This window comes from Capra hircus, chromosome 22 (assembly GCF_001704415.2).
Source record: "Capra hircus breed San Clemente chromosome 22, ASM170441v1, whole genome shotgun sequence".
Lineage (NCBI taxonomy): Eukaryota > Metazoa > Chordata > Mammalia > Artiodactyla > Bovidae > Capra > Capra hircus.
The window spans coordinates 47,136,536-47,159,263 of NC_030829.1; the positions used below are offsets into that span (position 1 = coordinate 47,136,536).

At 50.3% G+C, this 22,728-nt stretch overlaps 1 protein-coding gene across 1 annotated transcript in view; it reads right to left on the reverse strand.

The window, feature by feature from the left end:
- The window catches only part of CACNA1D (calcium voltage-gated channel subunit alpha1 D), a 169,413-nt gene that overhangs the window by 56,739 nt on the left and 89,946 nt on the right, over positions 1 to 22,728 (reverse strand). Inside the window, exons 14-27 of the mRNA XM_018066674.1 lie at positions 22,222 to 22,336; positions 21,687 to 21,756; positions 20,750 to 20,816; positions 19,740 to 19,887; positions 17,251 to 17,380; positions 14,000 to 14,059; positions 11,246 to 11,352; positions 9,398 to 9,485; positions 8,622 to 8,729; positions 8,483 to 8,535; positions 6,550 to 6,696; positions 4,691 to 4,892; positions 2,458 to 2,616; positions 1,048 to 1,158 (exon numbers count right to left, since the gene is read on the reverse strand). Of these exons, the coding sequence (XP_017922163.1) occupies positions 1,048 to 1,158; positions 2,458 to 2,616; positions 4,691 to 4,892; positions 6,550 to 6,696; positions 8,483 to 8,535; positions 8,622 to 8,729; positions 9,398 to 9,485; positions 11,246 to 11,352; positions 14,000 to 14,059; positions 17,251 to 17,380; positions 19,740 to 19,887; positions 20,750 to 20,816; positions 21,687 to 21,756; positions 22,222 to 22,336 (1,565 nt within the window). The remainder of the gene's footprint in view (positions 1 to 1,047; positions 1,159 to 2,457; positions 2,617 to 4,690; positions 4,893 to 6,549; positions 6,697 to 8,482; positions 8,536 to 8,621; positions 8,730 to 9,397; positions 9,486 to 11,245; positions 11,353 to 13,999; positions 14,060 to 17,250; positions 17,381 to 19,739; positions 19,888 to 20,749; positions 20,817 to 21,686; positions 21,757 to 22,221; positions 22,337 to 22,728) is intronic.

The following is a 22,728-nucleotide window of genomic DNA, read 5'->3' on the forward strand; positions in this document are numbered from 1 at the left end:
CCATACCAATGAACAAATACTAGGGGTCGCTAAACTCATTCTCTAACTTGGATGGGTGGAGGGTTTGCTAGTAAAGAAACTGAGGGTCAGACGTCCCACAGTTGAGCCTGGATCTGCTCCTCCGTCTAGAGTTTTAGGACAAGGGAACATCACTGCTTGCTGAGGAGGACGGGAGTGGTCACAGTGACAGTCCTGGCATGTCTACAGCATGGGGCTACATGCCAGGCCAGGCGCTCCTGTAAGCATGGCACACAGAGCGATTCTCACTCCTCTAAACCATGCTATGAAACAGGACTCCTAGTGTCCTCATTTCAAGGATGAGGAAATGGGAGTGACAGGGCACAGAAGTCACTCACTTGGGGATTTGAATCCAGGCTGCTTCCAGACCTGTGCATCTCTGCCCACACTGTACTATCTGTCTCTTATACTACACACATTGACAACTGTGGACTGGATGCATGGCCTCCTAAAGGGGACATAATATGCAGAGCAGTCCAATACAGTTTAAAATGCATGTCCTGTTTTGTCTTAAAGTGAAGAGAAATTTTTCTAAATTAAACACACGAAAGATGGTATGGCTCTGAGAGGTCTGCAGCTGGTTGAATTTTCCATAAAAGGTGAAAAAGATGCTGCAGACCAAGAACAAAGAAAACTGAAGTTTTTATACTGGAAATCTAAAGGTAACATCAGGGCAGAATTATATCTGATGGGTTCTGTGAAAGCAATGTCTCCAATGCTCAAGTAAGGAGGTGAGTTTCTCTGAGACAGTGTGACGCATGCTCTTCTAGAAACAGAAAATCGGGTTTCAAAACAATCTTCATTGTGCAAATTCCTAATTCGCTCTTTTTCTCAGAATTGTTTTTATGAGGTTTTATTTTTGCAGATTTATTTTCCTCTGTGTACATAGATAGATGCCCTTATCAGGTGATAACCTAGTTAACAGCCAGAACCATTCAGCATAATCCAGAAACACAAGACTAACAGGAAATGAGCACTTCTCAGAGATGATTCAGCAACAGCCCTTGACAAGTGACTTCAGCAACTTACCTTAGGCTTAAATGCAATGACTTTCAAAACCATCTCGACAGTGAACACCCCAGTGAAGACCATGTTCAGGATGTCCATGGCATCATTAAACATCTTGGATTGCTCATAGTGCTGTGGATGGAGGCAGAGGCACAGTTCTCAGGGTCTGCTCCAGATTTGCCAAAGGAGGCTCCCCAGCCCTCCAGTCCCCAGCAAGCATCCATCCCACACTTGGACATGGAGGTGACCTCCCCATCCAGCACTCTCTCCCAGTGATCCCACTGACCCTGCAAGGGCACATGGCTGACCCTCCACAAAGTGCAGGAGGCCTCTACAAAATGAGGGTGACTGAACAATGAAGGGAAAAGAAATCCATTTACTCTGCTCAGGATAAAGGGAATCCACCCTTTCTCCCGACAGGGTTTATATTCAGGGCCTTGACCCAGGTACAATGCAGAACACACCCACAGGTCTATGGACAGAGGTAGGATTCAGTTAGGTATACATTTTATGCCATTTAGGCCTATGTTCAACCAGTATTATCTTGACTGTATGCTTTTCCCTACATCAGCAGAGGATCCTTTTCGTTCATAAAGAATTCTTCAATTTAAGGAAAGGGCCAGAAAATGTATCCTTGGCTGTCTTTAGAGCCATTTTCCAGACAACACTGGTTTGCTCAAATCCTTACAGTCAGTGGGAAACTGAAACTAGACGCTGGCCACTCTTGTCCTGGTTCAACAGCCATCAGGCAACGCGAGTGCTGGAAACTGTCAGTCCCGCTCTGTAATTCAACAGGGCCAGCTGACGGGAGCTGCAGCCCTTGCTCCCAGCATGAACAAGGAGAGGAGGTCACAGAGGTCAGACTCCACACTCCATGAACCAGAAAGTTTCCCACCGCCATGCTGAGAGCGACTTGAGGGTAAGGATGTCACTCTGAGACGGTCCCAGGGCAAAGTGCCTGACACAAGTCATCCAGCATCAGCTCTGTCTCCCACTTTACCAACAAAGAAAGCCAGGCCTGGCGGATGTAAATAACTTGCCCTGGATCACCCAGGGGCTGAGGAGTCAAGTCAGGATTGAATCCCCTGTCTTTTCAACTCCACATTGACAGAGCTTGAGTCCTCACCCACTCCCTGGCTACAGGAGCCCACAGGAAAGGTTTACAGACTGGAAGGCCATGCTAAGGCTCCACAGAAATGTCACTGATGGTCACAATGTACATATAGTCAGTCTCTTATACAAAAGAGTGCCTGTAAACTCCTGCCCTGGCAACTGCTAGCCAGAAAGGGAGTCTGGCCAAACTGCAGCCCAGACTCATCAGAAAAGCAAAGCCTTCCTCTTGTGAGGGGGCGGCATTCCACCCTCAGGATCTGGGGCGTGGGGCTGTGCTGAAGGCCCACATGTGATCCGCGTGGCTGTCTCCATTTTTACCTGCATGGCCAGGCAGAGTGTGTTGAGCATGATGAGGACAAACATCATGTATTCGAAAGGCGAGGAGTTCACCACGTACCAGAACTTGTACTGGTAGGGGTTTTTGGGGATGTATCTCCGCAGCGGACGTGCCTTCAAGGCGTATTCAACACACTGACGCTGCAACGGCAGAAAAGAGCAACGGGGGTCCTGAGCACGTCTATGGAAGAAGGACACAGTTCTCGTCTGCCCTGAAAAGCCAGTGCACACCTACTGGGAAGGACCATGGATGACGGGAAACCGCCACAGCAACCCCCAAGGGTACCACTCAGCATCACTGACAATGGACCCCCAGACCCATCAGCTCATCCGCTCCGCACAGCAGCCTTGGAGGGTAAGTGGAGCAGCCAGTGTGCTTTCAGTTTACTTATTAAAAGACTGAGGTCCTGCAGTGCATTAAGCAGAGATGCAAGGCCTCGGTCCCCATCTCTGCCTGCCATTCCTCAATGCTGGTGGAATTCTCCTGCCCAGGAAAAGAAGCCAAGTAATGAGAGGCAAGGAGATCCTCAAGAATCAGAGGGGCTGGGCCGATTCCCTGAGACTGGAGGTCCCTGGCTTCTCCAGGAGGGACCCACACAAGACATCACCCAGAAGGAGAGCGAGAGTGTTAACCCTGAGCATCTAGCGGTGAGCGAGCTGAGAGTCTGCTGAGAACTTTTGAGGCTCAGGAGCTCATTGAGTTCATCTCAGAACCCCAGGACATGGTCTGTGATGATAGCCAGGGCACTGCCCCAGGCACTCACGTGGGGGCCGAGACCAGTGCGCCACGTGCAGCCAGCATAGAGGAGCCTTTAGCTCTGAGAGCCTTCAGCTCAGCATCAGACCCTCCTGGCTCCTGGGCCCTCACTGACCCCTATTGTCGGCTCTGTCTCTGGATTCTGACTTCGGACAGGCTCCTCTCCATCCAAGGCCTGGCTCTGCTGTGACCTCACATACTGCCTTTTGGGACCCCTGATCGGAGCCTCTTTGGGACCTTGTGATGACCTAGTTTGAGCTCGGCTGCTGTTTGGGTCCTGCCCTGATGCTCTTTCTCCTTGGCGGTGGTCAGGAGGGTGAAGAGCTGGGCCAGGCCTCCCTCAGACTGTGGCTGATACAATCTGCAGGTGCACCCGACGAGACTGACATCTCCCTGCAAACCCGGCGGTCCTCGTGTTTCCCCTGGCGGGGATGCTGCAGCCTGAGACAGACGGTCTCACCACGCACAGCCACTTCCCCCCAGGAAGCCCGGGCTGGCATATGACCCTTGCTCACTATGTAATCATCAAACCGAGATGGCTACTGATAGAGGGCCTGGGGCAAACTCCGGAAACACTATCTCCATCTCACAGACTACTTTTCAGGGCTGAAAGTTAACTCGTTAATGTCCTCAATTTAAAAGAGATAAGGGAGCTAAGCCAGACAGGAGTGGGGGCACACGCACAGTCACAGAGCAGGTTTAGGGAGAATACGACCAGTCCCAGTCTCCCAGCCCTCTCACATCATCCAGCGAGCAGAGCCAAAGGCCCCCATGTCTGAGAGCTTGGTTAAAACGAGGTGCAGGGTCAAGGGAGAGTGGTGCCAGTGCAATCTTGGTCTCAAGGTTAAAGTCAGCAACTGTCCCTGTGCTGTGAGAGGGTGCTTCCTTCCAAGTCAGTGGTTCTCAACCAGGGGACATTTGACAATGTCTGAAGATGTTTTTGGTTGTCACCAAAAACGGGCAGAATGGGGGGCGGTGCAGGTGCTACTGGAATCTAGTGGGTAGAGGCCAGCGATGCTTCTAAACCATGCACAGGAAGGACAACAGAGAATTATCCAGCCTCCAGCATCAACAGGCCCAAGGGTGAGAAAATCCAAGGCTACGCCCCGCCGGGGACTGTGCGAGTGTCAGGGGATGCTCTCTGTCCCCAGGCCACTCCACCCTGCATGACGCTGAGCTGTCACAGGTAGGCCACGACCACGCCAGGCGGCCAAGGTATTCTGGCTTCTCACACACCTGTGGGGGTAAATTTAAAAATTACCTTCTCATCTGTCTCTGGGAAACTAACTCTCAATCCTGAAGACTCAGATCGGCTGAGAGTATGCTCTGAGCAGGGTCTGAGCCCCAGGGGCAGAGAGCAGGTGGGCACCCTGCTTTGCATGTGGGGAAAGCCATCAAAAGAGCAATCAGTCCTCTATAGCTCAAGGGACGGAAGCCCAAACAGTGTGTGACTTTAACCTGATTTTTGTCCAGCTCACAGTTCTTATACTCTTTCTCTCCCTGCTCCTGAAACGTGACGATGACGAAGCCCACGAAGATGTTCATCATGAAGAACGCGACAATGATGATGTAGATGATGAAAAAGATGGAGATCTCCACGCGGTAGTTGTAGACGGGGCCCACGTTCTCTCCGTTCGAGTCGATGGCTTTGTACAGCAACCTGGAGAGCAGAGAACCAGTCAGCACCAGCCCCATTGCCTTCTGAGTGCCTCTGGGGGCACTGACAGCAGGAGCCCTCACTAGGAGCCCACCCCAAGTCCCCTGGATACACGGTGGTCCCCCAGGAAGCCTCCTGAGCATCAGGCCAGGCAGCCCAGCACCTGGGGGAGGAGGGAGCACCTGGGATGTATTTGTGGACTGACTGCTCTGAAAACCAAGAAACATGTACAGGTATTGAATAATGCTCCTTTCTAGTCACAGACAGAGAGAGGAAGGACATCACATGCAAGTCTTTGGTGGAACTGAAGGCTATAAACACAAGAGCACGAGTTAGCAGCCAGGGCAATTCCAAAGAACTACAAGAGGTTCCCCAAACTGAAACAGGCACTAAGGGAAATACGTGCCAAGCAGAACTCGGAGCAGGAGGAGGGGAAATTATTGCAGCAGCCTCCAATTCAGTTCACGCCCGTCCCCACGCAGATGCAGCCTCTCTGAGCACTAACTGCACGCTGCCCTGTGCCAGATGCTTGCGCATCCGTCTGGAAAGGTGGACATACTGCAGTCCTGCCTTACAGAAGCTCAGGGAGGGGTCTCAGTGTCCAAGGTCAAGGTCAAGGTCCTGGGGGGCAGAGTCAGAGTGGAGCCCATCTGCCCTGAGCCCCAAGCTCATTCATTTTCCTGCCATCAGATTTGCTAAAGCGCCATGTTTAAAATCGGAGGCCACAGCCAGTGCCTCTAAGAGTGCAGGCTCTCACCCCATGCTCCCCTCCCCCTAGGGCCAAGCCCCACCCGACTGTCCTTTCACTCTGCAGGCACTCCACGCATCCAGGGTCCTGCCAGCCCATCCACCCTGCATAGCTCCTCTGGGCATGACAGCTTGACATGCAGAACACCATCAATGTAGGTATATTCTGGTGGCAGGAGCTGGGGTGCCATCAGAGAGCAGAGAACAAGAAAGGTGTAAGACACTCTCCTTCTGTATTCTACTTCCTTCCCTTTTTCTTACGCCACCCGTCAGAACCCAAGTCACTCCTCGGGGCGCTGAACTGCATGTCACTGATGCACCAGGCCTCTCCTGCCTGGCTTGGCCGAGGACACTGACTAGATGCGGGCCTTGAAAAAGGGAACCATGTCTAGACAGCTCCGTTTCTTCCACGGGGCTTAATACAGTGTGCTGCAGAAAGCTAGTATCAAGAGCACACTTCATGAATGACCGAGTGAGTGCATCAATGAAAGACATGACACCCTGGTGCGTACATAGGACTCAGAGTGAACGAACAAGCAGTCTGGGACACTATCAAGGGCCTCTTTAGGAGAGCGTAATGGCTTTACTGATGGGGCGACACAGGGGCTGGCCTGAAAAATGCCTCTGGGGGCTCCCCATTCCCATCCAGGGATGCCCCCCTCACCCCATCCCAGCTTGTCAAATCTGAGAGTCCTGGCAGCTGCCCATAGAGGTGAATCATTTCACCAAGTCAGACAGAGGGGCCCTGTGTATCAGGAAGTGACTGCTAAGTGGCCCAAAGTTACAAAGTCAGAGAAGAGGCCTGCAAAGCTGGAGAAAAGCAACAGAACTCGCTCCCAGAGAGACGGCTCAGCCCAGGGTGCCTGCGAAGCAGCAGGGGCGTCCCTAGGAGACACACAGTCCTGGTACTCACGCGGGCCAGCCCTCGAACGTGGAGACTGTGAACAGAGCCATCATAGCCGAGAGGACGTTGTCAAAGTTGAAATCGCTGTTTTGCCAGATCCTCTCACGGACCACAGGACTATCGACATCCCCATCCTTGTAGAGGATGAAGAGCCCCCTAGACAGGAAAAGAGGTGGGGTCACCCAAGCTGGATGTGGAATGGGTTGACACCCCAATCCCTCCCCAACCCCGGGCACCATCACGCTCGGTCCACAGCCAGGCCAGAGGTCTGAGCACAGCACAGGCTGCCCTTCTCCATATCCTGGCCTGTGTTCAGTCCACTCCACGGTTCAAATAACTAGTTAAATGAGTATTCTCTACAGCGACCAAGCAGACACCTAGCACGTGCCTAATCACAATTGAGAACTACTGAACAAGAACCATCCCTCCTACAATGGGCTCCAAGGGTGCAATGAAGAACCAAGAGCTTTGGCCATGCGGAATTCCACAGCTCTGGGAAACCAGCCCAGGCATCCTCTTATCTCTTAGTTTTAATCGAATTCCTTTTCTGATATTAACAATATTCCCAGTTTTCTTTCCAAAACAATTCTGTAATTGCTGGCACACAGTATTTCTCATACAATTTCACTTCTGGAAGGGTTCCAGCATCTTTGTTCCACAGACGAGGAGGCCGACAGTGAGGGACGGGAAGGCTTCTGTGCCATCACCTCCGTGGGCGACCCGCCCCCCAACCCACGGTGCGAACAGGGGCCCCCGAAGCCCACAGCCACAGCCACACGGCAGTCAGATAACTCTCTGAGAGCACCGACCGCTGAAAAGAAGGGCCCAGTGAGCACCCAGTGCAGGCAGCCCAGCCGTGGCCGGCGACATCTCAGGACAGGGACACAAGAATGTCTACGCTAAGGTCTCAGCATTTCAGGCTGTGGTTCCGTGTCTGCCTTCAGAGTCACGTGGATGAGCTGGGGCAAGAGGAATGAGTATTTACCACCTGCTCTCTCCTGTCACCAATACTGTGAATGAAAATGAGACCAAAATGCAGGTGAGGGGAGCACGTGGGGAGAAGCAGCCTGGGACCTAAGTCAGCAGAGGGGGCCGGATCCTGGACTCCAGCAGGTTGAGCTCTGAGTTCTGGTTTGCGGAAAAACTCGGGTACGTGGCTGTAGGGAAAGCTAATTGTTAGTTTAGGCTTTAGTGCCCACCACTCAGTTTACTGATTCTACACCAAACATCAAAAGTCATCAGTCCATTCACTCTCTTTTTTAAAATATAAGGAATCTTTGCTTCTTTTCCTTTTAACACCAAAAAAATTTTTTTTATTTATTTGGCTGCACCAGTTCTTACTTGCAGCATGTGGGATCTAGTTCGCTGATCAGGCAATGAACCTGAACCCGAGCCTCCTGCATCAGGAGTGTGGAGCCTTAGCACTGGGGAAGGTGGGGAACTTCCCATGTGTCTATTCTTTAGGGGTGATCAAAAGCTTCAGAACTGGCCTGAGGTGTCGCTCGTACCACAACAGAGTTGTATGAAATGCCACTGAACTGTGCAGTTTGAAGAGGTAAATTTTATGCTCTGTGAACTTCACCTCAAAACCAACTCCTCCATCTTTCCAGCTACGAGCTGAGCTCTCAGGACTCTTGTCCTCTACAACAAAACCCTCAGAGAGACTAAATATGAACAAATCCTCGAAGCTCTCTATCTGTTCTTCCGAATTCCCCGCTCCCACGTTCAGGACAGGCTTCCTGGGCGGCTCAGTGATAAAGAATCTGCCAATGCAAGAGACACGAGTTCGACCCCTGGTCTGGGAAGGAAATGACAACCGACTCCAGTATTCTTGCCTGGAGAATCCCCTGGACAGAGGAGCCTGGCAGGCTACAGTCCCTGGGATCATGAAGGGTCTGACACGACCTAGTGACTAAACAGCAACAACGTTCAGGACACTCACCTGCATTCTTCGGGGTTACTTTTGGCTTCGTCTGTGCAGCGATAGAACTTTCCCTGGACACAAAACAGACAGGCAGTCAAACTCTGGTTCCCCCTGAAGAGATGGGCTCGGCTCCATGCTCAAGGGCCCTGCCCTGTACCTTGAAGAGCTGGACCCCGATGCAGGCGAACATGAACTGGAGGAGCGTGGTGACGATCATGATGTTGCCAATCGTCCGGATGGCCACGAAGACACACTGGACCACGTGCTGGGGAGAAGCGGCGGGGAGCGGACAGGGGGCCGTTACTTGCCTGTGCTATTTCAGCCACAGGGTGAACTAATATCAGCCAAGATTTTCTATGATTCTGTGCATTTTTCTATGAGTTTCCTACTTGACAGTCCTCTATGCCTTGTCGTGCAGGTAGTGATCTATGGCGAGTTCCCCTCAGTGCATCGTGTCCATTGGGGAGGGACGCCCTGTAAGCAGCCGCTCCTTGGTCTCCTTCAAAGCAGTGAGCTTAGCGTAGAAGAAGAGCCATGGGGCACAGCAGTGCCTGGCACATAAGCCCTTCTTATGCACCCCATAAGACGACTTGGGAAAATGTTGACCCTCTGGCCTTTTGTACAAACTCCCTAAGAACAGAGCTAAAGACTGAACTATACCCAAAGGAATACTATTAATAATGAAAAAAGTAATTAAGTATGACCGTAGTCAGATAAAGAAAAATATTTTAAATTAACAAAAATTTTAAAATAGCAATTTTAAAAATGCTACCAGCGCTTGGGAGAGGTAGCCTTATTGACTAGAAATGTTCTTTTCTAATCCAAAACCCACTTGAAAAATCCATCAGGCCTCAGCCCAGCTCCGGTCGAGAAAAGTCAGTGATGACAGCTAACCCTGACCAAAGCTAGCCCAGCCTGGGGAGGAATCCAAACCTTGAGTCCTTTCGCTCTGTTGATGGCCCTGAGTGGCCTCAGGACCCTTAGGACCCTCAGAATCTTCACAACAGAGATGGCACTGGATCTAATGGGAAGAGCAGAAGAAAGAAAGCAAGCAGAGTGTATCACAGTCGGTAAAACGCTGCGAGATGATTTCACTGCAGTGAGACGATGGTGGGAGCCCGTGGAGCAGAGCCAATCTCTCCCCACAGCCCCACAGGAGGACGGGTCTCCTCCTTCCTGTCCATACTCCACCACAGTCCTGGATCAGAACTCACGGAGCCCTGAGAGTCACCCAGCTGATGCAGCAGAGATGCGACTCTGGGTGCGCCTGGTTCTTCCCACCCGATGTCTACTGGAGGTGTGACCTAGCTGGGTTGTGCTGGTTTGGTTTTCTAAGTTCAGAGGCCCTGCTGTGCAGCTCTGATGCTGGGCTTCCCTGGCCTTCGAGGAGGCTGCTGCTGGGTGGGAGAGATGGGCAACTGCAAGCCATGCGCAGGAGTGACAACAGAGGGAAGGCAGCGGGGGAGCACGCCTTGGTGGCGCTCTGGGAAGGTGCCCTGGAGGTGACAGCCAGGTGAGTACCTAGAGGTGACGGGGTTACCTAGACAAACGGGGAAGGGGCTCCAGCCAAGGGGGCAGCACCTACGCAGGCCCTAGAAGGGAGGCTGCGGCTGGTGGAGAATGGCAGGTGGCTGAGTGTGGCCGCAGCACGAGCTCTCAGCAGGCAGTGGGTGGGGGCGGAGAGCCAGGCACAGCCGGGAGCCCCCAGGGGCTGCAAAGATACTCTTGAGAATGTCTGTCTAGGCTACGGCTATACGGCTCCCCACACTGGGCACAGAAGGGAGGTGAGGGAGAGGGTTAGCACAGGGCAGCTTCGGCAGGGGTCCTCATCTTCTGATGGGGACAGGACCTCTTAAACACCTTTAGTTCAGAGGCCGTGTGCACACAGGGCTCTTCTCTGGAGGAACTGGTGGTCAGCACCCAAGCAGAAGTGCTTCGAAGTCTGCAGGAAAGCAAGGCCACTCCTAGACGCTCCCACTGGAGCCTCTACCCCATGCCCCCAGGTTCGGCAAGCTGAGGCTATTCCCCACTAGAAATCACTCAACGCCATGGAAAGGCCCTGAGGCTCTAACTTGTAGCTTTGCCCTTCCCAGATAAAAATTTTAGAGACTGGAAGAAAAGGGTAACAGCAACTGATTTATCCTGGAGAGGAAAGAAGCCTTTGATCCTCGAGGTAGAAGGGCTAAAGAGGCCACCTCGTACTACCCTTCCTGTTCAGAAGTGGAATGGAGATCTCAGGAAAGGAGTCCCCCCCAGGACCTGAAGGACCCATGGAGAACCCAGGCTAGAGCCCAGCTGCCCTCCCGCCTAGTTCAGACTTCCTTCACCCTCTTTTGAAAACAAAACAAAAAAATCAGAGAATAGTGAGCACAGCCCAGCAAATGGCATAAACAGAAAAACAGAAGCACAAGGAAGCACACGTCATCACAATGCTCTCTGGTATGGGCACAAACTAAGCTTTCCAGTTAACTGAACGCCACCTTTAATGGGATGCCTAGGCTTTATAAAAGTGTTAGTCACTCAGTTGTGTCTGACTCTGTGCCACCCCACGGACTGTAGCCCTCCAGGATCCTCTGTCCATGGAATTCTCCAGGCAAGAATACTGGAGTGGGTTGCCATTCCCTTCTCCAGGGGATCTTCCTGACCTAGGGACTTAAACCAGGTCTCCTGTATTACAGGCAGATTCTTTACCATCTGAGTCACCAGGGAAGCCCCTCACATAGACCTGCCTGCCCAACAGTCCTGTGTACACACACACACACACACACACAGAATACTTACTGGATCCCAAATGACACCAACGACACCCCAACGACCAGCATATCCAGTAAGTTGAAGTAGTTCCTGCAGAAAGCGCCTTTGTGGAGGAAAGCGCCAAAGGTCATCATCTGTGAGAAGAATCATAAGTGATTTAGTGTTTCTTTCTCTTTGTTTTTCTCTCCAGGGGAAAAGAAACCTGGGCTCTTTACAAAATCTTGAGCAAAGTATGACTTTATGAACAAGTGTGGGTTAGGAAGCCAGAAACGCAAAGCAACAGGGCAGAGTAACTAAATGCTTTGTTCAAAAATGAAAAAAGGGCAGTTGGTTCCCAACACATTTTAAAAGAACACACCAATTGGGACTTCATTATGGTGATGACAAATTTCAAATATGATTATATCATTGGCACGTCCATAGGCTGTGCCTCAGGGGTGGTCCACGTGACCAGGCTTCTCAGGATGCAATCGCTGCCCAGACAACCTGGCTTCCCCATAAAACTCTGGTTCCAGCCCCTCTGAGATGCCAGCACAACCCATGTTGCTCCAACTCGGGCTTCTCAGTGGGGCTAGAAGTGCCTAAGCCCTGGCCTCACACACACTGTTGACAAAGAAACTGGCTTCATTTCCCCAGGCCCCATACTGCTCTTAACAGTCCCAAGTGATCTGTCCTTTTCCAAGGGCTCCTGTAAGTCCAGCCACTCTGGCACATGCCAAGTGGGGCTCAGAAGCTGCCACGCGTACCTCACCGGCTCTCTAAGCCATGCCCCAAGTGCCCGGAGCCCACACTGCAGGCACCCACTGAGCTTCCTAAGTAATGAGCTTAGTGAGGAAATGCCCCAGAGAAAAAACTGAAAAACACCTGAGTTACTGCTTATTTTTTTTAAAAGATGGGAGAATTTTCAGATAAGGAGAGGAAGAGCTGGGAGTTAATCATACTAGACCACATGTTACTGCCAATAATCAATCCTCTTTGACCCACAAACTACAACAAAAAGCCCACTTCAAATGTAACCCAGTAACCAAACAGCCTTTCAAACTTTCCCCAGGCTATCAGGAACCACCGTTTCAACGTCAGCTGCTTCTCAGAGATTCTCCATTTTCGGAATCCCTCTTGTTTTAGCTTATTTTCCACTCTCTAAGATTTCTTCAAAATGAGGATTGATTTGGAAGATTTAAGTCACTGAGGCAAATACACAGAAAGTGAAAAGAAGTAATTGTGGGGTTTTTTTTCTTTTAAATAAACCTGTATCTCTTTGCCCTGAAGCCCAAGGGTACCTACACTTCATTGAACAACTTAAAAATGTGGAAAGGAAAATAAAACCTCAATTAACCAGGCTAACAGGGTAAGGATGACATTTCCAAATTCAGTCTGAGGAGACGGCAAATTACCAAAAAAGAAAACCTGGGATGGAGCACAGGCCAGGTGGGCACTGTTGCACCCCACACCCTGTGCCTTCTGCTGCGATGCCCGTCACCATGGAGACGGTGGTAGAATCTGCTCACCGATCCAGGCAGCATCTCACTTCGGACCACATTCAACCACATTTACTGACCTGATGGCAGGAAAATGAACTCAAACATCTAAGATTTTTAACAAAGGTTTAAAAAGAGGTTGGTTGGTCAGTATTGTGCTAATATTTTCATTAGCCAAAAAAGAAAAAAAAAGAGAGAGAGAAGGACAGAAAGTAACTAAATACTCTATTGCCTGGAATGTTAACTGAGGTTTTATTTTACAGAAGATTTTGTAAAGAGCCCAAGTTCCACAGTAGGCTACATGAAAATACTTTTTTTTTTTTGTCCTGAGATGGACACAAAAAAACCCTAACATGGTTTAAAGAAACTTGTGGTTACAAGTCCCCATTTCCCTGAGAGTCTCCCCACCAGGAGATGCTGCAAGCCACACTGTCCCAGGACTTCAAGGATGCATGCCCCTGGGCAAGTCTGGGGTTCTGGGATGTCCGCTGTGGGTCTCCAGACTTCCGAGTCCAAAGAAATGGAGGATGGGCTCACCCAAGGTGGCCTTCAAAACCAGGACGCAAACCACATGCAGCAATGGCAACTGGCAGCTCATGCATGGGCAGTACATTCTGGGCACCCTGTCCAGAGGGTGCTCTTTTTGTTTGTGTAAATGTAAGCCCATCCATTAAAACAGATATATCTTAACACAGAGAGACCCATGTTATCTTGCAAATCTTGTTGCAAGAAAATAGTGTGTTACTATTTCTGGGCATTGAAAACATAATGCAGTCAAAGAAACAAGAGAGACGTTTCCTCTGTACGAGGAAGGCGTTTCCTCTGACTTCGAGGTCAGGAAGGGTGGAAGAAAGTTCACACACAGCATTGGATCTGTTGTCAGTTGACAAATTTCAGAGGATATTAAAAAAGGGAGCAAAATATAATTCCCAATCACTATTAGGAAGCCAAAGTAGCTCCCACATGCATTCAAAGGTTTTTTGAAGAAACAGCAACAAAAGGTTGAATGGTTACAGGAAAAAAATCCTTTGGTTTAAAAAAAAAAAGTGGAGGTTGATCACAGAGGACAAAAACTGAAAATAGCCAAAAGCACGTCACGTGTCTTGGCCGTGTGTCACACACAGGAGCAGGCCCCTGAAACACACTCCTGTGATACCTGTTACCTTTAAAACGATCTCAAATGCAAAAGTACCAGTGAAGACATAATCTGCATAACCTAGCATCTGGAAGGTAAACAAAGAATTGCCAGCGTTATTGCTACTGCTGCGTTAGTGTATGCAAGGATCCATGAAAAAGCTGTTACCTTCAACAGGATTTCAACAGTAAAGATGGCTGTGAAAGCATAGTCAAAGTAACCCAGTATCTGCAAGGCACAACACGTGGAGATGAGAAAACGGCATCCGGACAACTCCCGACAGCCACACACCCACATGCACTCAGAGACTCGTCATCCCGGGAGGAGCCTGTCACCCTGGAGGGAAGTGCAGAGATGCTCCAAGGGCCCCACTCGGTCCATCAAAGAGCTCTGGGCCCACTTACCTCCTGTGACCGCTCCTGCTGACTCCCCTCCCAGCCCCGTGTTCTGGGCAGCAGAGGCTCACTTAGGAAAGTGTTCTATTAATAACCTTTGTTCATCGGCGCACAATGCTGATAAGATACTTGTGGTGTCAGATTAATTAGTCTCACACACATTTTAGATCCTTAACTGCCCTTTTGGTAGAATGAAATACGCTGCCCTCCTGCTAAACTTCAAATTGGAGGGAAAATGTAAACAATGGTATAAGTGGTATCAAAGTGGGTCATGTGTCCCCTCTAATTCCCACCCATTCAGTCAGGGAGCCAACACTTCCTCCACTGACATGCCAGGCTTGGATAAATCTGCAAGGAAGAGTTTCACTGATCCTCTTCCGCCCACCCGCTGCTCTGTGTCTAACACTGCACTCTCACTCTCAAGGCAGGTTTTCTTCTTGCTGGGCCCATTTTATCAGCACTCCCCAAAATACCAACTTTCTAGCCGCTGCAGTCCTGTATCCCTGCTTCTCCACAGATCTGTGGGGGCAGGAGGGAGGGGAGGCAGACAGCAGCAGGCCTCAACTAAGGATGCTCACAGGAAGTCCTCAGCCATGAACAGGGCAGCTGGCACCCTCCAGTGGAACCGGGCACCTTGGCTGCCTATCTTCACGACAACTGGGCTGTACGGTTTGGGGGAACCAAAGAGACCAGCGCTGGAAGGTAACCCATGGAGCCCACCCAGGGCGACTCCGTTCATTTCCCAGATGCAGATGCTGAGAACAGAGGCAGCTGCTCAGGCCAGGCGGCCAGTCTCTGCATCACTGGCATGAGGCCAGGCCTTTGAGGTGCTGGTCGAGAGCCCTGGGCCCTGCTGTGTGCATGTGGGACCCACCCCAAGGGAGTCCTCACTGCTATGAGACTAAGATGAGAACCTCTGCTTCAAAGGCCAGCTGTCCTTCCCAAAGTTCTCTCTTCAGACAGCATTATTTATTTTCCAAACTGCTTCCATTTGGAGATTTATAAATTTTGCTGGAACACTTCTTGTGTAACTGTGTTTCTGGCCAGCCAATTAAAGGTCTTTCGCAGGACACCACGGAAGCCGCCCACAAGGAGCCCTGTCCCTCACCGTTATCCCCTCCAAGGTCACAGCAGGTCTCTCTGTGTGTTGAAAGCGGGTGGGGAGCCAAGAAACACACAGCTGCTGGCAAGCCAACGACCGGGCCTGGTACCGAGGGCCAAGGCTCTCGGCCTCAGGTTGTTCTCTGCTCACCCTGCCTACTTTTTCTTTTTCACTAATAACTCAGCTAAGGTTAAAAAAAAAACCTGCTGCTAGATCTCGGTTATATGACGTATCTAAGGCAGTCAAACTCACAGACAGAAAGCAGAAGGGTGGTTGTTAGGGCTGGGGCAGGTGGACATGGGCATAAAGTTCCCCACGTAAGGTGAGTAAGCTCTGGAGGTCTGCTATCCAACATGGTACTCAGAGCTAAGGATATGTCTCGTATCCTTAAGAATTTAAGGAAAATCTCATGCTAACTGTTCTGACCACAGTCAAATAAAAACAGTGCAATATTTTTAAAAGCAAGACATACATTCATGTGAACATCTATTTTAAAAGAACAGTAACATTTCTTGGAAAAAGCAGCAGGGAAATAAACCCACGGGGAAGTTAATTACAGTAAAACTTAGAACATGAGGCCCGCAGGTAAACAAACTCTTGGTCAACCTGTGCTCTAGGACCATTTGTGACCCAGTCCGTCACACAATGGTACTTTTTCCTGAAACAGCTTTTCCCCTGTGTCTCATCTTTATGATGGAACTGATGACACCCTGCTGTGCTTTATTCCATCTCACCATTTAGATAGAGACCTCAGGAATCTTAACAAAAGCTGTAACCCCTGGGTACAGGTTGAGACAGGCTCAGGGCTCCATCTTTACATCACCCAACCATGCTTTGAAGGGAAGATCTTTTCATCTTCATATCAGGATGCCCATTATCTCATCAGTCTCATAGATTGGGTTTGCCAGGCTTCAAACCAAAAGCACGGGAAATGGAAAGACAGCACGGGGCTTGGTTGTCACAACTGAAATCATGGGGCGCTGATCTGGTGACTTGTCTAAATCCACAAATCTCAAAAATCTCTTGTACAGAAAGAGGTACCACAAGGGCAAGGCAGCAACCCCTGACAGCCTCGCACACTTGTGGGCCTGCCTCCCTGGGCAGCTTTCTGGGAGATCAGCTGAAATTGTGCTACAGCATTGAGACCTGGCAGTTGACAGGCTACCGTCTTGTGAAGCTGTCTTGCCTGTGAATTGTTCTCAGTGCTGATGGCTGACCTGCTGAGGCTGAACTGCTCAGGCAGGAACTGACTTAGGTACCAGTCTCTGCCCAACACAGATGCTAGGCAAGGGAGTCAGCCCTGAACTTTGAAAACTGATTAATAATAGAAGATGAAACTGTCTATTCTCTTTGTAAAGCCACCTCCTGCCCCAAACTAACCTCGACATCATTCTTCTCCACTGAATGCCTCAGGTCCCCATCTGTCATCTCCCTGACTTGTATTTCTCATCAGTAACAGTAGCTGTGTGAATGTGAGTCCATATAAGATAAGTCTTACTGCCAACCCCAAAAAAGAGACCCCTGGGCATGTGACACACCAGGTTTCGATTTTCTCTCTGCTGGATGCTGCTACCAGCAGGAAACCTCAAAACAGGTGTGCACATGAATTTGACCAGGGAGGGGAAAAGAGGAATCAAAATGCTGGCAGTGATGCAGAGACGCAGGGCTCCAAAATACACTGGTACTGCAGAGTCTCTGAAATGAGGTGTAAAATATATGATTCAATAAAGGTTTGTGCCCATAAAAAAATCTCTCTGGCACTGACAAATCTGTAGCATAAAATGCCCTCAGGGGAAGGAGGGGCCCACGTGAGCTTTGACCCTCGTGGCCCCTGCAGGCCCTGCCTGGACACCGGCCTCTGCCTGCGAGTCCAGTGCTGACTGAGGGGGGGCCCCACCCTGCCACCCTCACAGGGGGCTTACAGTGTTCCGGAAGGAGTGGCTGCGGATGGGGTCCTCAGCGGCGAGGGCGGCGCTGCTCAGCATGATGAAAACTAGGATGAGGTTGGTGAAGATGTGGTGGTTGATGAGCTTGTGGCAGCCCACGCGGATCCTGCAGGAAGAGCCACCGCATGGATGAACCCTGGAAGGGCCCGAGCCCACCGGCCAGTGCTCTCAGCATGCTGGGGCCACTCTGCGGTGATGGACCAGGCAGAGGACCGCTGTCCCTGTGCCACCCAAGCCCCACCCAGCAAACTGGAACCACTGGACCATTCTTTCCCCGAAACCCTGAGGGTTCCGTGTGGACAAGCCCCACAGACCATTCACTGCATCCTGAAAAGCGGGAACACCGCCCTTCTAAAGGTGAAGAAACTGAGGCTTCAGCGTGTGAAAGAACTTTCTTTAGGTGACCCAGCTATGGGAATTCCCTGGCAGTCCAGTGGTTAGGACTCTGCATTCTCACTGCCAAAGGCCAGGGTTTGATCCCTGGTCAGGGAGCTAAACTCCCAGAAGCCCCATGGTATTGCCACCCGCAAGTCGCCAAAAAGGTGACTCAGCTAGTGGGGGACTAGGGCACATTTCCAATCCAGGTCTGATGGTGACACTTCCCCACTGTAACATGAAGCCCAGCAGCTCCCTTTTCCTGCCTGGGAACAGAGACCGAGGTCAGAGTTCATCGCAGCCACTCACACAGAACAGGGGTGACCCCAGCAGTCAGGCTGGCTGCATCCTGACCTGACCTCGGGGAGTGAGACTGGGTACACTCTCCTGCTGTGTGGACATCCTGTCAGAAGTGCTATTCTGGGGGCAGCTGACCCACAACAAGTGCTTCTGAGAAAGTCAAGTGGAAGTCACATCACCATGTAAGAATCTCACAAGGGTCTTCCTGCACCCAGTGTGGCAGAGCCATCTCAGGCTCCTCCAGTCCCATGAAACAAGGAGGGCAGCACGTGCCCAGCACCCCAGCCCTGACTCTCACAACAGCGCCACAGGCCGTCAGAGCGTCTCCCGATGCCCCTGACAACATCCCAGGGACTTAGTGCAGTCAGTGCCTGACTTCCCTTAACTTCAGTATTTGACTTCAGAACTTCACTGTTGGTTTTTTTTGTCTGTAGAATACATGCAGGTTTTCCTTTGAAAAGTTTTTTCCACTTTAAAAACCAGAAGTCAACTTTATATGAAGGTGATGTCTTGTTTCATTTTTTCCCCCTGGGGCTGCTGAATGCCTTACTGTGGTCCCTGGAGGGCCGGCAAGCTGTCAGCAGCTGGGGAAAGCCTGACAATGCTGTGAGGGCAAGAAGTGCTTAAAGCTTTGGGGGCAAATGGAATTCATTCCTCCCATATAAGCAGACACAGTGAGGGATCAGTGAGGAGGCTGAATAACTTTTTAAAAGAGATATGCAAACTCTCAACAATGATGAGCTATAAAAACTACCATCCAGGGACTTCCCTGGAGGTCCAGTGATTAAGACTATGCCTCCCAGTGCAGGGGGTGCAGGTTCGATTCCTGGTCAGGGAGGTAAGAACCCACATGCCTCAAGGCCAAAAAGTCAAAACTTAAGACAGAAGCAATATTGCAACAAATTAAAAAAAGATTTTTTTAATGGCCCATAAAAAAAAAAAATAGATTACTATCTAATCTTCAGCTCCGTAAGAACTGTACCCGCCTTGCTTCTCCCTGTGTCTCCCTGGTGCTTGACAATTTACAGATTTCTCCTCTGACAGCCCAGAACTGCTTCTGCAATTCCAGCAACCTTTCCAGGAGCCATCTATTCCTCCTGGCATTTCACTCTGTCCCAGATGATTTAAAACCTAGAAACCAGCTAGTAAATACACATCTCCCTCTTACAGTACTTGTGAGTAATTACCAGGTTCCTGGCAAGCACTGGATCATTTAAACAGGAGAAATGCTATTTTAAGCAGGCTATCATGGAGCTGAACTGAATAGCTACCACTTATATCACTGAGCAATACTGGTATATTGCTATTAAGCTCAATAGGGAAAAGTAATCAGCTACACTGGGCCTCTGAGTGAAGATGTTCAGGAAGTTGGTCAAAACCCTCATCTCCCACAGTATCTTAGCAAAAGACTTCCTTACGAAGAAAGGGTCCTTTGGGTGGAAAACGCTTCACAGGTGACAATCCACAGAATACCAGAGCTGCAGGACTGCACCACTGCTGTCCCAGCACGAGGGTATGTGGGAGAGCGGTCTGGAACAGCACTTCTCCCAAGACCTGGTCACCCCCCCATACCCCTATCCAGGCACAGAAAGGCCAGGAAGAGATGAAGAGAGGGCAAAGGCAAGGCTTGAACAGGACAGGTCAGGGGGAACGGGGGGCCTCAACTCTCAAGCACAGAAAGGGGCTGTGAACCATCTTCCCTTGCACTGCCCGCCCCCAGCCACTCTCAAGCACTGCGCAGGATCCTCGGGGAGATGGGGCAGTCACATGACTAGAAAGGGGATATTTACGGGTTGGTCTTGCTGAGAATGAAGAAAGCGCTCCCTTCCGGGATGGGGGCGATTTTCTCTTTCATGTTCAACTCAGAGATTCTGCGAGGACGGGGGCCAGCAGGAACCTCGGGTTCATCCTCTTCCTCCTCCTCTTCCTCTTCACCTACTTTAAAGGAGATACTTTTTTTTTATAGCCATGAAATAAGGATTGCATTTGGGTTTGAACGCTCATTTTCAACTTTGCATGAAAATGTGGCTTAAACTTTAACAATGTGTATCCGCTTACACAGGGCTTCCCAGGTGGCTCAGACAGTAAAGAATCTGTCTGCAATGCAGGAGACCCATGTTCGATCCCCGGATTGGGAAGAATCCCCTGGAGGAGGGAATGACAATGCACTCCACTATTCCTTCCTGGAAAATTCCATGGACACAGGATCCTGGTGGGCTACATTAATCAAAACCTTTCAAACATGAACTGACAGTGCGTGGGTTGGGGCTGAGAAGCGTTCTCATCTGGTGAGTGTGTGCCTTTGTGGGAATGAGGCCCCCAGCAGTTTAAGATCTGAGCACTAGGTGAAGGTGCCAGCCCCCCAGCACCTGGCTGCTTCCCCAGCAACCTCCACACTCAGCTTCAGCCTGATAAACTGTGCAGGGCTTCAAGTCACACACTGGCAGTCTCCCAGGCTCCCTGACTCCACAGGACCTCCCTCCAGCAGCCCGTCAAGTCGCCAGTAAAGGTGAAAGTGTCCTGTGAGTGCTGGCCACTGGCTGCCTCCTAGAGAGATGCCCAGTGCAGGCTGCATGTACCCTGCTCCACATCCATGTTCTCTCCCCACCACCTGGTGTCTGGGTTCCCTAAGCCGCCCGAGAAAAACCAGAGTTAACCAGCCCACAAGGGGACCAAACCCCTGGCCTCGGCAGCCCTGCGCGTGCCCAGCTGGGCTGGCCACAGACCCAGGCACTGATCAGTGTGAGGGCAAAGCCATCACTCATGAGCTGAGAGCCCGTCTCTGGTGTCCGCTGCATACCTGGCACATCGCAGGGTGGGTAGGGGTCCTTGTCCTCGTCCTCTTCTCTGTAGTCATCGATGGTAACCTGGGAGGACAGAGAGGTCTTGGGAGGAAGGGAGACTCTGACTTAACTGGACTCGAGAAGGGCAGTTAAAGACCTAACCCTGCCATTCAGCACGGGGTAGGGGTGTGATCTCCAAAGTGGGTGCTGTGTGAGTGTGTCAGGAGAGCAGGTACCCCCAGATGATGCCCCTGCTTCAGAGAGAAAGTCTGAGGGCAGACGAGTTGCAAACTGGCGTCACCCGTCCCCAGCCATGGCCAGCCAGCACCACCCAGCACCACCCAGCACTGACGCACACGCTACATGAGAACCACCTCACAATTCCTGCCTCCTCGCCAGACTGCGAGCCCTACGTAGGCACGGATCTCACTGCTCTTGGTCATTCCTGATCCCTGGTATCTGACACACCGTCGCCACTGAGAAAGGACTTACTGACTCAGTGAATAAATCAATAAATTCAGGGAAAATCCACAGCTGACACAGTGCCTGAGTGTTCACAGTAGGGCCCTGAGTGCCCAAACCCTCTGATCCTGAGACTACCCCGCCCCACCCCTCCGCCCCCAGGGACAGACGTCTATTAGCAATCTTTGATTTTAATCCCCACCGAGAAGATAGGGACACTGGTCAGGTGTGACCACATCATTCCAATCAAGAAAAAATAAGGTGTCAGACCAGTTAAATATGTATCACAGCAGCTCTCTGCTTGAAATACTGCTAACAACCAGTTAAGTGCCCCACTTCACGCAGACCCTCCTGGAAAGCCAGCCTCTGTGATGGCGTGCCACGCTTTCACTCTAAAATAGCACACACAACACTGCCATGGTATAAAGGTGATACATTTATGGTGATATCAACAGAATTATTTGAAAACAAAGCGGAAAATGTAACATATACCTTGTTGTCACTGTTGGCTATCTGGTTCACTTCTGGTTTGTTGTTCTTTTTATTTTCCAGACTTTCTTTTCTACAGAGAAGAGAACAGAAGGAACCAAGTAACCATCCTGTTTTGTATAAAAGAAGCTCATCAGGATTTTGAATCAACAGTGGCCTATTTAATTGGGAACAACCTTAACAGCAAGAATATAGCACAACCCACACTCAGTTCATCTCAGTGCACTGGATTCATAACACAGATCATCTTATTAAAATTCTCATTCAAGGGCTAATCAGCATTGGACGCATCATTTATTTTATAATGCCAGAATTAACTGCAGAGGTTCATTAAGCATGGGGACGTGACTCCTGCTTTCAGCTTCAAGGGAATGAGAGCCAAGGGCCTGCCCAAGAGTCCATCTTTTCTTATCAGCTTCTTAGCCAGCCACCATCCCCACAAAGCAGCAGCATGGGAGCCCCAATAGGTCGCACCTAAGACTGGCTCCCTGGGTCAAACCCTTCATTCAGCAAATCTCCCCAGGGGAAAGGCGGTTACCTGGCAATCTTTTTCCTTTCCTTTTCTTCAGCTTCCTCCTTCTGAGCAGTATTCAAACTTTCAGCATCAGCCAAATTATCTACAGCGATGGCCAAGAAGACATTCAGTAGAATATCTAATTTGAGAATGTTAAGGATGAAGCATGGTTTTAAACGCAGCTATACAGGGTCAACAATGGCAGTATCACACCCCTGTGCTCGAGAGGCTGGTGACAGGTTGACTGTCCCCTAGTGCTATATTCACTTGGTAAAGCCAGGAGACTGGAGCCCCAGTTTTCAAAAAGAACCAGAACCTGTAGAAGATAAGGTAGCCAGAAGTAAAATTAAGATTCACTAAAACCCATGAAAACCTACAAGTGCCAATATTTCCCTTCGTGTGTGTGTTACATGCGCTGTCTATACATCTAGGTACCTATGGGTATGAAACACACTGCATAAAACCACCTGTAACATAAATGTAATGTGTTTGTGCTTTTTGCATTTCACTTTATGCACTGTGCTTTCTTTC